We start from the raw sequence: 14,382 nt of genomic DNA on the forward strand, positions 1-14,382 counted from the left end.
TGCCCCACTGTTCTTTCATCCAAACAGCTCTTCGTTATGCGCCAAACCAATAGGTGTCATAGGAGACAGAAGTTGTTGAGTAATGCACTATTAAATTACCAAAAGAGACAGGAAATCACCATTTTACTAATAAAATATTATCCCTGACAGAAATCCATGAAAGTTTACCGCAGTAAGGACGAGCAAGAACAAAAGTAGGGCACGTATTATTTACAGCACAGCACTTAATGAATACAGGGATGACTGGAGATGAGGCCCGCTGTGATACACGCCGCAGAAGCACTAGGTAAGTAATCAAGATGAAAAAAGAACAGGAGAAAAGCAGCTTTCAGGAGAGCAATGCACGGGGAGACCTCATTTTGTGTGCAACGAGGAGGGGCCCTGCAGGTCCCACTACCAGTGCAGTATCACATCCACAGGACCTTGTTTATCATGGCACACTTGAAATTCTTACAAAACCTCTCAACTTCCAGCCCACGTGTCAAAAGCACTCACAAATGCATCATTTATGTGGAACTAAATACATGAAAACCCAGAAGGATCTAAAAGCTGCCAGAAACGACACTGAAGCTTCAGAAGGAGATGTGAAATGGAAGAGCCAGCTACTAACTTGCCCTCTCGGATGACCAAGGTCTACTGGAAATAAGCACCAGGAATATAAACCACCCCTCTGCAGCACGGCCAGGTGCAAAGAGCACTCGGAAAGCAGTCAGGAAAGCCAAGGTTGACTTTGTACTCTTCTGCTGACCGCCAGTGTGACGTGGGGAAGCTCCACGAGCTGGGCATCAACCCAAGCGGTGAGGCAAGGAACATCGTACCTCTCTGCAATGCACAAATTGCAGCTGAAACACAGGCAGCAGGGGATGAAAAGCAGCAAATCGAGGGTGAAGCAGATCTGGGAGACAAAGGCCTTTTTTAACAGGAGAGAAAAAGGTTTCTACTGATCTTCCAGCTTCTCCACTAAATGGAAAAACAACGGTCAGTAATGATGTTAGAACACAGATGTAGTCACCGAGTATTTCTGTTGTGTTTTTTTTTTTTGAACAGGAATTGCTTAGATGATAAATCAGTATTTAATAATGATAGGATTTTTCTCCTTCAAGGAGGCAAGAGGAGGTTATTAAGTGGTATTTATAAAAAATAAACATGCTGAAAATCAAGTGTTCCAGACAGTTCGTACCTAAGACTGGGAAAATAAGAGCAAGGTCTGAGCACAAGAACCAAGTGAATCATGAAAGAAAATGCATAAAACATGAGAATGCCTTGCAGTTTGTTCTAATTTGGAATTCTTTTTGTGTGAATAGCTAAAAGATGCTTTCCTAATTACACCAGTGACAAACTTGGCAGGAGGGAGCTTAAGCAAGTCCTCCATCACTGCTTTCACCCTACAAAGTTAACGCAAGGATGAGACCCTAAGCAGGGCAGGGCAAGAAAGGGACATCACAGCTCCAAATGTTAGAAGCAAGAGAGTAACTACAAGACAGCACACCTGGAGCCACAGAAATATTGGACAATCAGTGACAGATTTTACTCATGCTTCTAATCTTCATGGGGAAATCCAGGAGCAGAGGGTGACAGCAAGTTAGGACACTGAGACTGATATTTGAGGGTCTGTTAATAGGAAGGCTCAGTAATGAGACACGCTCAGGTCACCTAGCTGAAGGGAAGACCAACCAGAAGTCCTGAGATCCAAACAAAGAGCAGCTGTTGGAGATACTGGCACAAGTGTTTTAAAGAGAAGGCTTAATGTGAAGAGTACTGTAGTGAGACTCAGTGAAATATAATGATTAAAGAGAGCACAACCACTGTCCAATTAAAACCTCATCAGCAGATTCTGAGAAGGAGCAACTACGAGCTCGAGAATTAAACACAACCACAGTTCACTGGAATTTGTTGCTCAGTTTTCTCTGCTACAAATAATGCACGCCCATGAATGCGTGGGTGAACTGCAGATCCACAGCTGCCTGCTGCTCTGAAAAGTAACAAAAAAACTGGATCCCAGGCTCTGTACAAACTAATGCACACCCCAGGGCATTATTCCTACACAAATCTTCCTTCCCTGCTATTTTGATTCTGATACACCCTGCTCTGAAACCAACTGATCCAAAGAGAAGAGGTTGGTACAACCCAGGTGCACATAACTCCAACAACCCACAAAGCGAAAGCAAAACGAAAAGTACTGGGAACCAGTGCTTCATCTCCTGCAGAGGGTGCAAGAAAAGGGAAGCTGAGAAGTTCTGGCTGAAAAACGTGTTGGGAATTTGCTTCTATCAGGCTCCAGTGGTGATGATGCCAACACTTCATCCATTTTCTCAAAGCTACCGTGGCTCACCACGTGGGCCACAGGAGCAGAGCACATTAAGGATGTACACTTCAAAACAGACCTGTAGTCATTTAAGTGCAAAAATCCATAGCACACTCCTCAGAAACACCTGCATTCATACAAAATTTCAGCTGAACCAAAAAATCCCTTAACCCACATCAGCACAAATGTCCTTTCCAACACAAACATGCTTGAATTCTGTTTTAAGAAGACGCCTCAGAATCTGAGGCAGGAACTAAGCTTGCGTGATTGTTCAGCATATGACTTATTCTGCAACAGCAGATAAGAACAGTTGCAGGGGTATTTTTGTAAGCTTTTTCCTGAACTGACACCGTATTCTCAGTGAAAATATGTTCACCAGCCAAGATTTTCATTCACTGCTGATTCATGCAGCTCCAAACCCATTCTCCTACTTTGAGGAGCAGCCTTCCAAGGAAATCCAGATTCTCTCCACTGCAGCTTGTGCAGACACTTCTGCCTGTGTAAAAGGCAGCAGGCAGATTGGTCCGGTATTTTCTCGGCTGCTCCACAAGGCTGTGCAACCTGAACGGCACCTGCAGCTCTCAAATCAAGCTTTACCCTGAGTTTCCAGAAGGGCGCTGTGCAGTCCAATGCAAGGACTTATTTTAGCCACCAAGTTGCTTACAAATTTAAAATATTTGTCTTCTCACTCTTCCTCAGACATTTCTAGCCTGATGTAGGCACGGATCTGTTACAAAGGGCTTCCAAACACAAAGGTTAGCCCATCACTGAGCACACATTCAAAAGGTGGCACACAGTACATACCAGCAAGTGTAAACTTTCTTTGCTGTGTCGTGATTGTTGCGGATGTGTCTACGCAGGCTGTTGGAGGCATTAAAAGAGCGTTCACACTGTCGGCAGGGGTATCTCTTCATAGCCTAGCAGAACAACAGAAATATCTCTCAGTAACAGAGAGACAAAAAGGCACTGACTTCCTTATTCTGACTCTCCTCTGCTGCTCATCTGGACCTTACCTCATGGGTGCAAAACAACCCTCCTCCACTGATAAAGGCAACTGAAATGTTGGGGTTTCACTTGCATTCAGCCCAGCAGTTGGCTAATGACAGCACTGGTCTTATGAAACTAGTTAAGCCACGCGCTTGCTTGCTTTTTTTAAAGATAGGAATTGCATTGGACGCTTCTGCTGTGCAGTCATTTTGCTGCAGGACTCTGCAGAAGTAACTCAGGGAAGGTCCATCCTCACCCAGGAGACGGCAGGACCCAGTGTGAAGGACAGCTTTCCTTTCCAAGCTCAGTGCAATGAAAGGGCAGCGCGCTCGAGAGCATCACACAGTGCCAGCTGTTACCCATGTGTGACCTCCTCACCAAACTCTGCCTTTCTTAGCTAACTTTCTCCTCCTGTTCTCCTTTGTACACCCTGCGTGCGCTCCATTTACAATCATCTTAAACAATGAATACATATTACGTATTGAACTGAAATATTTGCCAAATTTCCTCCTGGTACAGAACTCAAATGGGAAAATTCTGCACTCTGACCCTGCCCAAATCTCCTTGATATTTAAATGCACAACCCAGCGCTCCCCACACGAAGTTACCAGGCATGCAGGCCAAAGAACCACATTTCCACAGTGTCTGCTCATGGGACTCAAGAAGGGTGGCTCAGTGCTTCAAACAAGAAGTCCTGATGCCAAGGTACTGAGAAATCTGGCGCACACAACATCTTGGCCTGTGTTCTGCCAGCAAGTAAGGATTAACTTGACAGAACTAGGTCAAGGCAAGACCAGAGCTGAATGAAACCAAAAAAATTGAGGATTTACAGTTCCTAATAATGATAGCTCTGCGCACTCCATATGCCTCTTGTATCTACCAAATAAAGTCATTAAGAACTCTATGTCCTCCTGCAACTTTGTTTAGACCACCTGTTGCACCGGCAGCTGGTGAAGACAGGACTTTCCATCTGCTTACAGAAATGAGCAGAGGAGAAAGCCTGCCGTGAGATGCAGTGGGAGAAGGAACAACGAAACAACGGATAAGGTACATAGGTTGTAAGGCACACGACCAAGGACAGAAAGCCTGCCTTGTGCTCGTACAGAAAGCACTCTGCTTTTACTCCTCAGTGGGCTGGCAAACAGATTCTTTTTGCCTCAGATATTAATGACCACCAGATCCTTCAGCCAAAAATATCTCATCGCCCAGCTGAAACGTTTTGTGCCAGTCCTTACCCTTCCGTGACTTCTCTTCATGTGGGACACGTAGGTTTCCCGATCAGGGATCCACTGCGAACATTCCTTGCAAGTCCAACCAGTTCTTCTCAGCCTGGCCTTGGATTCGGGATTGTGTCCTTCCACCCTCATGTCTTTCCTTGGCAGAGGTGAGTGGGAAGTCCCATTGGCTACCGACAGCTCCTTTGGTGGGTTATGAACCTGGTTCCTTGACGTCTTCTCAGACTTCTGTCGAAAGTTTAAGAGCTCCTCAGGATTCTGGGGGACTCCATGAACACCCTGGAAAACAAAAATAATGGAATCGTATAACATTTATTTGTAATCTGTACTGCATGTCATACATGACCATCACATTTAAATAGATAATAAAAGCCCCCTCCAAACACCACATTAACATCTTGCCCCTGTGCATCCTCCCACTTCTTCTTGAGGCTGACCACAGCACTTCCCCAGTAAGAGATATTGCCAAGAAACACGACGCTCCTATTTATGTTTCCTGCACGACAACAGCAACTCCTCTCTGTTCAACATTCTGTGTGAGCCCCGAGCGCTCAAGTTAAAAAGGGAAGATGTAATGAGAGAGAAATGCTAACTGCCATTATTTCAAGAATCCAGGCTTTAAAAACACGATGCTTTGGAAAACGCTGAGTGAAACGTTTGCTGTTATCTTGGAGGCTCCAAAGCTGCTCGATCTTTGCTGAAGGTAAGAGAAGAGAATCTCACAGTTTCTCCAACCCTGCTTTCTTTAACTCCACAACGACTACTGCTGTTGACATTTTCAGAGTTAAAAACTTTGCTCTCGACAAATAAAAGCAAGCACAAAGCCAGAAATCAGCCTCATATGGAACATGACTTCAGGCTCTTTGCTTGTTCAACAGGCCAAAATCCCTGACCCCCAAAAAAGTTATTTTAACAAAGAAAACTGAACATAAAGAAAATAATAAGAAATGAAGAGCTGTGGGAAAGCACAAGCAAATAAAACAGCAACATACCAAAGAAACCTCAAGAAATTCCCCTAGGAACAACAACAGTTCATCCACACAAAAGGATAATTTAGAGGCTTAACTGTGCATAGTAATTAATAATGGGTAAAGTTTCAACACACGAAGGTCCCCGGGGCATTTGGAAGCCTTTCCTTTTGTTAGGCACTAAACAAACTTCAAAACACGAGGGCTGATCCAAAAAGCCTGTGCTCTGCACCTGAGCCAGCCCATGTCTGCACAGCTCCGACGCGATCACAGGGCACAGCATCGCTATGTGGGGTTAACAAACACCTCCCCTCTCTCCCCACCTGAAAATCTCAAGTGTTTTATAAGCAAAGAGTACGTTATCACCCATTACTCCATGCCTTCTGTTATTCCACCACTGGAAGGAAAGAAAAACGGAGCACAGAAAGTGAGGTGACTTTCAGACAGCACCTCCTATGAACTCCGAATGGCACAAAGCAGTGCCATCTGATGGGAACAGAGATGGGTTAATGCAATTACCACCTTGCCAGGACAAAAAGCTGCCTTCTATTACAACCTCAAAGACACACTGATGGCCAAATACGGCCCAGTGATTAAAATACAGAAGTTCTGTTGTGCCAACATCAGGCAGCCTGCTCACAAACTGCTGCAGACAAATTATTGGGGCTGGCACCTGCAAATGAGCTGCAGCAAGTTGGGTACTTCTGCTCAAGCCCAGCTATCAGCACTGGGGCTTTGAAGGTCCCAGCCTTACTCTCAACTCTGTTTTCCCCAGGAAATAATACAGGAAGATTACCAATCATCAGCTTTACAGGAGGGTTTCAAATTTTAATTCATTAATGCATCCAGAGCATTTCCAGATTTGCAAATTAAAGGTATGGAGAGAAAGAGCAAAGTAGTAGCTTTGACTTTTTCTCTTTTAGGACCGAGCTACTGAACCCTCTGGCCTTTTAGGTAAAAACGAAGAAGGCACTGATTAAAAAAATTATGTCTGCTTTTTTCTAATCAAAGAGAAATACAGTTTGCAGGTTCTTTCTTCAGAATGCAACCAGGAAACCTAAGAGGATTTTCACAGAAGTGTGGCTAGTGTGCACACTACAGAAATACACGGACTGGAACAACACAGCGTTCACACATTATGAGACCATCAGATCTGCAAGCCCACAGACACAGCCTGCCAAGAACTCCACCAAATGGGCAACAACAGGCTCTTCATATGTATCACAGAACCACAGAAAAGGTTGGGTTGGAAGGGACCCTCAAGCCCATCCATTTCCACCCCTGCCACAGGCTGGCTGCCCCCAGATTGGGCTGCCCAGGGCTCACCTGTGTCCTTGTCACCTCCAGAGATGGGGCACCCACAGCTCTGGGCAGCAGCGCCAGCGCCTCGCTGTCCTCTGAGTAAAGAATTTTCACACAATATCTAATCTAAATCTCCCCTCTTTTAGTTTTAAGCCATTCCCCCTTTGCCCTGTCACTACGCTCCCAGGGTCTCTCAATAACCCCCAGCTCTCTCAGCCCACCTTCATAGCAGAGGTGCTCCAGACCCCTGAGCATCCTCATGGCCTCCTCTGGATTTGCACCAACAGCTCCATGTCATTCTTGTGCTGGGTGTGCAAGAGTTGAACACAGTGCTGCAACAGGGTCTCAGAAGAGCAGAGCTGAGGAGAAGAATCACCTCCCTCAACTTGCCAGCTATACTTCTTCTGGGTGCAGTTGCAGATATAGTTAGTTGGCTTTCTGGGCTATGAGTGAACACTATTGAGCTTTCCCTCCACCAGGATGCCCAAGTCCTCTCTCTGTAGGGCTGCTCTGTATCAACTTACTGCTCAGCTGGCGTTTCTGCTTGGGACTGTCCTTACCCAGGTTCAGGACCTTGCACCCGGCCTTGCTGAATCTCATAAGGTTCTTGCAAGCCCATCTCTCAAGCCTGTCGAGGTCCTCTGGATGGCATCCCATCCCTCCAGGGTGCTGATGACATCACATCACATTGCTTGGTGTTGTCAGCAAACTTGCTGAGGGTGCACTCTGACCCACTGTCCGTGTCATTGACACGATGTTAAATACCACTGGTCCCACTGATGACCCAGGAGGATCACCAGTCATCACTGCTCTGCACTTAGGCATCAAGCTGGTGACCTGAGTGCTCCATCTGTCAAATGTACGACTGTTTTAGAGACTGGGATGTCACGTAAGTCACTGTCAAATGCTCTGCACACCTCCACATAGATGACATAAATTGCTCTTCCCTCCTCTAGCAATGCTGTAACCATGTAGTAGAAGGCCACATTTTCAGGCACAATTTGCCCTTAGTGAAGCCGTTCTTTTTTCCATGTATGTTATCACTCTGCAGGAGGATCTGCTCCATGATCTTGCTGGGCACAGTGTGAGACAGCCCTATAGTCCCCTGGGTCGTCCTTTTTTAAATTTTTTAGGAACAGGGTTACATTTCTCCTTTTCCAGTCACTCAGAACTTCACTGAAGTGCCACAGCTTCTCAAGTACGATGAGTAGTGGCTTAGAAACTTCACATGACAGTACAACATAGCTACCTTCTGAAGGCTGGCACCTCCAGGGCAAACCCTTCTGTCTCAGCCCTCTCCTCTAGCAATCTCCTGTAGTTCTGCAGTTAAGTTAGGGAAGCAGGTGTCAAACGCTGTGCTGCCTCTCTTGGAGGCAGCTGCTAAGGGAACAAGGAACCAAAGCCCTCCCTTTTTATGTCAGTACCCAGAAGAGGGGAGATCCAGCCTTCCTTACACAAATTCAGTAGTACTGTGGGCAGAGGACACTTCTTCTTGCCTCCCAAGCAAAGATAAAGCTCCCCCCAAAGCTTAATCACTTCCTTGGGTTTAATATAGAACAGTTAACCATCAGAAAGATTTATCTGTCTTTGTCACAAGGTTGAATCAGACAAGGAGGAGTAACCACCTGCAATGTTACCAACTAATACAAAGTGCTCAACTGGAGTTTCCAGATAATACCATAAATTTTTGCAGTCTGTTTTTCTACTAATGCATTGCTCAAGAACATTCCATTTCTTCAACCAGTGTCCTTAAATAGTCAGTGCAAACTCTCTGTGAACTCAGAAACTAGGACCTCATGTCATGAAGTGGTGGGAGTTACCTACCTTAACGTGCTGCATTAACTGCTGTTTCTGCATATACACCAGCTGACACTGCGGACACTTAAACACGCCCACAAACAACTTGCTGGTATTCTGCTGGAAGTGCTCCTGGAGCAGCTTCTTCTTGTTAAAGACAGTCTCACAAGAACATTTGTAGATCACCCTGGAACAATTTAAAAAAGAAAACTCACTCTCTCTTCATCAGTTATCTTGAGGAGTCAGTGGAAGGGGTCATCTCGGCAGCTTGGAAAAGGGATGGGCTTCTAGGAGGGCTGTGCTCTATCAGTGTATTGTCAGCATACACCCACACGGACCACTCAACTATTATCTCAACTGGGAAAAACAAGAAAATGCCCCAGGCACGTACCACAACTTGCTAAAAATAAGTTTACTTCCATGCATATGCATGACTACCTAAGTGTGTGACAGTAGGTGCAGATGGATGGGAGCAGACTCAGAGCATACTTGCTATGTATTTCTTTCAGTTCCACCTCTCCACGGTCCCTCCCTTACAGCACACGTTTTTGGCACTAGCTCGGGGCTCAGCAGGGAATGCTACAGAGTGGAAAAAACAAGAGTTTCTCTCTAGTGATTTTTTCTGGGGCAATGTGGCACAGCACAACTCTCCCCTCGCTGTGGAGTGCCAGAATCAGCAGCTACCCTGATTCTGGCACTATCAAGAGGTGCCACCCCAGCTCGACCAAACGGTGACAATTAAGATCTGTTTGCAGATGTTCCACCCTTCCCTACCCAAACTCCTCTCCTCCTAACCGAGGAGGCAGCAATTGTATCAAGGACAGCATGCCATGGTTAGGAACAGACCTCTGCCAGCAAAGGGGCAGCTCTTCTGAAATTAGGACAGAAACAAACAACAATAAAAAAAAGGAAAGAAAGAAGAATAAACAACTGAGACAGAAAGTGGAGGCAGCTGTAGAGCTATGCAGCAAAGGAGAAGAGCAGATAATAACAAAATACTTACTGAGTAGTCTTGTGAGGCTCCGCTGGGTGCTGGCTGGTCACGTGAGCCATGGTGCTGTCTGCTGATTTGAAGGCCATTGGGCAAAAAGAACACTTGTGGAAGACTTCGCAGTGCTTCTCGTGAATGTGCACTTTCAGTAATGCCAGGGTCATGAAGACAACCCCACAGTGGATGCACCTAGGGGATGCAGAAGGAAAGAGCTGAATCAGAGCTGCAATGCTGCTTCCAAGATGCATGTACCGATGGAAGGCAGCGTGGCAGGACCATGCTACTGCAGGTCCTTGTTTAGTCTCTTCAGTAACAACGCAGAGGAATCAAGGAGGAATGTGATACAGGAATTCAGCAGCTGGGCAGAACCCACAGATCAGCAAGGGAACACATCTATAAAAGAAATCTACAGAGACCGAAACGACCTGGAAAGAAGAAGGCAAGCTATGCTACACAAAAATGCTGCCTCGTACCCCTGGATGCCAATTCCATCACAGGTGCAAGTGAAGAACTGAAATAAATGTATCTGAAGAGGTGTCCAGGTAGTAACAAGCAGCAAAACAAATGTACTAATAAAAGAACATCCAGCCAGGAAATCTTCAGTAACCCTGCACCATACTACACCAAGCAACAGACAATAATGACAGCAGCAGCAAAGATACTGAAAACAGCAACAGAAAGCAATTAAGCTCAATAAAGCCAGTAAGACAGAGGTGTTGCCTGGATAGTGCTCATCTGGGGATGCTCCATGCAGAAAGATGGGAGGAAGAAGAGGTTGCAGGTGGAGCTAAAGGATTCCTCCCTGCAGCCCCAGACAAAGCCAGGGTGATCCAGCTGCTCCCTCTCTTCCCAACAGGCCTCTCCCAAGATAGCAACATCTGACTGAGGCCGTCCAATATTTAACTTGAATCCTTCTCCCAAGCACACATCCAACAGCTGAGCTCACGGGAAGCCACACACCAGCGTGGAAAGAGCAAATGAGGCTCCATTTCCTTACCAGCACTCCTCTGGCCTGGGATTGGAATAGCTGTGAACAGAGATGGTTTCCTTCAGTGAGGCTGAAGTTAAGCTTTATGACTGTTTTTCCCTTCGTTCTGACATTTGCTAGATTATCCTTCCCTCCAAACGAGCCTCCCGACAGCGCTTAGGAAACAAGTCTGCGCTTTGAAGTTGTACTTCAAAAGCTCATTAGGCAGAAGGAGCCCAGAGGAGACAAACCCTCTCCCCAAAACATGCACAGAAACGCTCCTTTCTTCATTTTCAGGAGGGAAGAAGTGACAACAGCCAGCATCATCCTTGGGAAAACATGAAAATATTCTGCCGTGCCTTGGAGCCCAATGCTCAGCCATGTCAGCTGGGGGGAGAGACTTCCATTAGGGTAGCACCAGGAACTCTGTTATCAGGAGGAATAAATCTCCAAGAATAAACGGGAGAGAAAGCCCTAATCCTGGCAGGAAGGTACAGATGGTACAACCAGGAATACTCGACAGGCTTCCCCCAGAAACACTTCTCAAATCAGCAAGAGACAGCTCTGCATTACACTCTGTTTTGGCAAGCACTGAAGACTTCATAAAGATTTAAGGGATGAAATAATTACTAACTCAGGGTCAAACGATCACAAGTTAATTTAATTTACAGTAAATGGAAGTTTAAACAAAAGCCACTTTGTAATCAAGAATCTCAGTGCCAGAAAGATGAACTTCAATAAAGTAAACTAATTAGCAGAGCAAAGTGGATGGAGGATGTCAGAGGCTTGCCATGTAATTTCTGTAAATTGTGAATTCTGCTATAATCCAAGCACGAGGGGATAATTTGCAGGAGAAGACTCTAGGAGAGCCTCAGGGCAAGGAAGGGTGCTGTATGAGTCTTGGAAAGAATCCTGCGAGGGAAGATAAGGCTACATGATGTTGTCTTAACCTCTGCATATCTCTTATCCTGCCAGCATCCAGCTCCTGAACTCTCCAAACAGCAGCAAGCAGGAAAACGTGCGCCACGTGGTCAGTGGGGAGCAGTGGGAGAGGTGGGGAGGTGACATGGGGAGGTGACACTTGGAGCCTGGCAGCACTTCGGGCAGGCTTGTTGATTTTCATGTTAAAATGCAGAAAACCCTCCTCATCTGCAATGCAATCACTAGCCGTGACCAAAACCTGAATTCAAACAATCCTACTCCAAACTTAATTGGACACGCTGGGATATCAGCGGAAAAGGAGACAGAACAAGGGCTGATCAAAAAGCAGCAAAAGGTATGCATCAGAAATCCAAGGAGAGCGGAGACATGTTGTGGAGAAGCAAGAGTTGAGCTGACCCTGGGCAGGATTTCAAAGAAACCCTTGGCTTCTCAGCACTGCAAGTAATGAAAAGGAAGGGAAAGAACAAAAGTTGCTATGTGACCATAAGACAGATGCCACGGATTATCTAGATTTGGTTCTACAACTTGAATTTATTTCTTCTGTTTTCAACGACTGCAACGATGCCAGTCTGGCAGTGGAGACAGGAAGGATGACAGGATGGCACGGCCACTGCTTCCCTATCTGCTGGGTTCAGTTGCCAAAGATGAGCACCAGCACACACCAATTAAAGAAAAGTAACTTTTGGAGAAGTTGGTAAAAGCTAATAAACCCCCCATAAGTACCATTCCTGAACTCTGCCTTGTTTCAGACATTCATTAATGCTCCCAGCACAAAAAGCAAATATTTGTTAGACATCTGCGGATGGATGGAAGCTGGCATTGCTGATAAGGATTAAGAAGGCATCATAAAGATATTATAAATCTGGAATTAATCATGCTTTAAAAAAATGCGAGGGCACACACTTAAGAAGCAGAACCGACCTCTGCTGTAGACCGAGAGCCCAACAGCTAGGAGCAGAAGAGTAAGGACTAATGGTGACAAGCAACTGCACCAAAGCCAGGGCTCATTTTCTGACATCTTCTCCCAACCCCTTTTTTCAACATTCCTCCTTCTCCAAAATTAATTCCTTTTTCAAACAGCCACAGTATCACAGCCATTTAATTTGAGACGGAATTAATTCTTTGTTGTGGGCTATGCCTCCTCTAATCAGATCCACATTAAAAAAAAAAAAAAACACCAAAAAACTATCTGCATGTAATTAAATTCAGGATCAGTTGGATATGTCTCTTTTCTCTGTGATTGAAAGAAACTGCCCTTGAAAACTTCAGTGTGATTTCAGAAGAAGCCACAGAGCGCAGGCTTCCCCAATTGGCAGACATTTTAAAAGAACAGCTCGAGCGCAGGAATCGCCCTGTTTCCTGTACACGTCGTGGTACTTAACAGCAAACAGAGAAAAAGCTGAATTCTACGGAATCCTGGAAGGTCACCCAGTCCATCGCTCATCTGCCAGGTAAATCATCTGCATCTACACACAGAAAGCAGGAAAAGCTTGTGGGGGAACGTAATGTCTTTTATTAAAGCAATCAATTTGGCTGCAGCAACGACAACGCAAGCGCACATACCACCACGTCCAGAGCCTTGGGAGCCTTCCCCCATTCCTCTCAGCTCATAGTAAGAGCCTGGAGATAAAATAACCTACAAAGTGCATCCCTCAATCCCTGACAACTGACATGCGGTCCTCCGAGAGATGTGGAGGATTAAGATCTGCAATCTTTTGGTTGTGAGCAGCAATCTTGAGGGACCACCTGTGACCAGAGGTGATGCCAGCACCTTTCAACTTAAAGCTGCCTCAAAATCACGTCTGCTCTCCGAAAGCTCCCCTTAAATCCACTGAGTCATTTCCCATTTCAAAGGCGCTTCATCCCACAGAAAACCACGCCGGTTCTGTGTTACATCCTCTTCAGTTTCTGCTTTAAGGAAGATTTCCAAAACCTTTATCCAGTTTCCCACTCCCTCCTGCCCCTTCAGCTTTAAACTCCACAAACCTGAAGCCGACTTTGCGGGAATAATGCAGGCAGTTCTCTTTGACGTGGGTTTGGAAATAGGCGGAGCGGCAGACAGCCCCGCACTCGGGGCAGCAGTACGGCGACTTGTGAGCGTGGATCCTCTGGTGGGCGCAGTAGCTGCACTGGTTGGGCAGCATCATCTGGCACACCTGGCACGTCTGAGGGAAGAAAGGTTGCAGCAGTTAGTTACTCTCTGTTTGACTCTTCCCAACCCAGGAATCTTTTGGGTTTAGAGGAGCACCCAGCTTCTTCTCCTGCCTGCCTGCTCTTTGCAGTCACTGCTTTCATTCCAGCAATGAGACATTTGAGATGGAAAGTACCCCCAGACTGCATCAAAATCACCGAAAACCAGAAGAACCTTCCTGTCCTACAACTCAAAACGCATACTGCAAAACTCAGCACAGAGCTGATGGATGGCAGCCTTCTCCCCAAAACCACGTTTCTGCCTTTCACGATATTTCTCCAAACCAGACTGAATCTCAGCTTCTGAGGAACACAAGCCACGTGTGCAGCAATGTGCAGTGAGAATTCTTGATACTCTGGCATTACAAATGATGCAAAGATGTTTTGTCTCCGTTTCAGTGTCCTTTTTTTTCCTTGTTAGAAGGGCTGCACTCAACAGCAGTACAGATTTATTTCTCGCTTACAGATTTACAGATTCACTTCCTCATTTACTTGATACGTAAAGTTTAGCACCCTGTCAGTACGCACGTGGATAGCTGTAGCAGATACCTCTGGGAGCTAAAACTCTCTTCTGTCATCAGTAAATCCATGCAAGATCACTCCACTGCTCCTAACACGACCATAAGAACGAGCTGAAGCAAGCAGCCAATGATGAGTTATCAAAGCACAAAACTGAACTGCGCAATTTCTTCTGCACT

At 45.8% G+C, this 14,382-nt stretch overlaps 1 protein-coding gene across 1 annotated transcript in view; it reads right to left on the reverse strand.

Annotated features, from left to right (window-relative positions):
- ZNF592 (zinc finger protein 592) overlaps window positions 1-14,382 on the reverse strand; it is a gene marked incomplete at both ends in the record, with an annotated part of 28,234 nt that overhangs the window by 2,000 nt on the left and 11,852 nt on the right. The window contains 5 exons of the mRNA XM_079540914.1: window positions 3,110-3,222; window positions 4,528-4,806; window positions 8,622-8,781; window positions 9,598-9,774; window positions 13,481-13,659. Coding sequence (XP_079397040.1) covers window positions 3,110-3,222; window positions 4,528-4,806; window positions 8,622-8,781; window positions 9,598-9,774; window positions 13,481-13,659 — 908 coding nt within the window. The remainder of the gene's footprint in view (window positions 1-3,109; window positions 3,223-4,527; window positions 4,807-8,621; window positions 8,782-9,597; window positions 9,775-13,480; window positions 13,660-14,382) is intronic.

The sequence above is a fragment of the Tetrao urogallus genome (genome assembly GCF_951394365.1).
Source record: "Tetrao urogallus genome assembly, chromosome: 11".
Lineage (NCBI taxonomy): Eukaryota > Metazoa > Chordata > Aves > Galliformes > Phasianidae > Tetrao > Tetrao urogallus.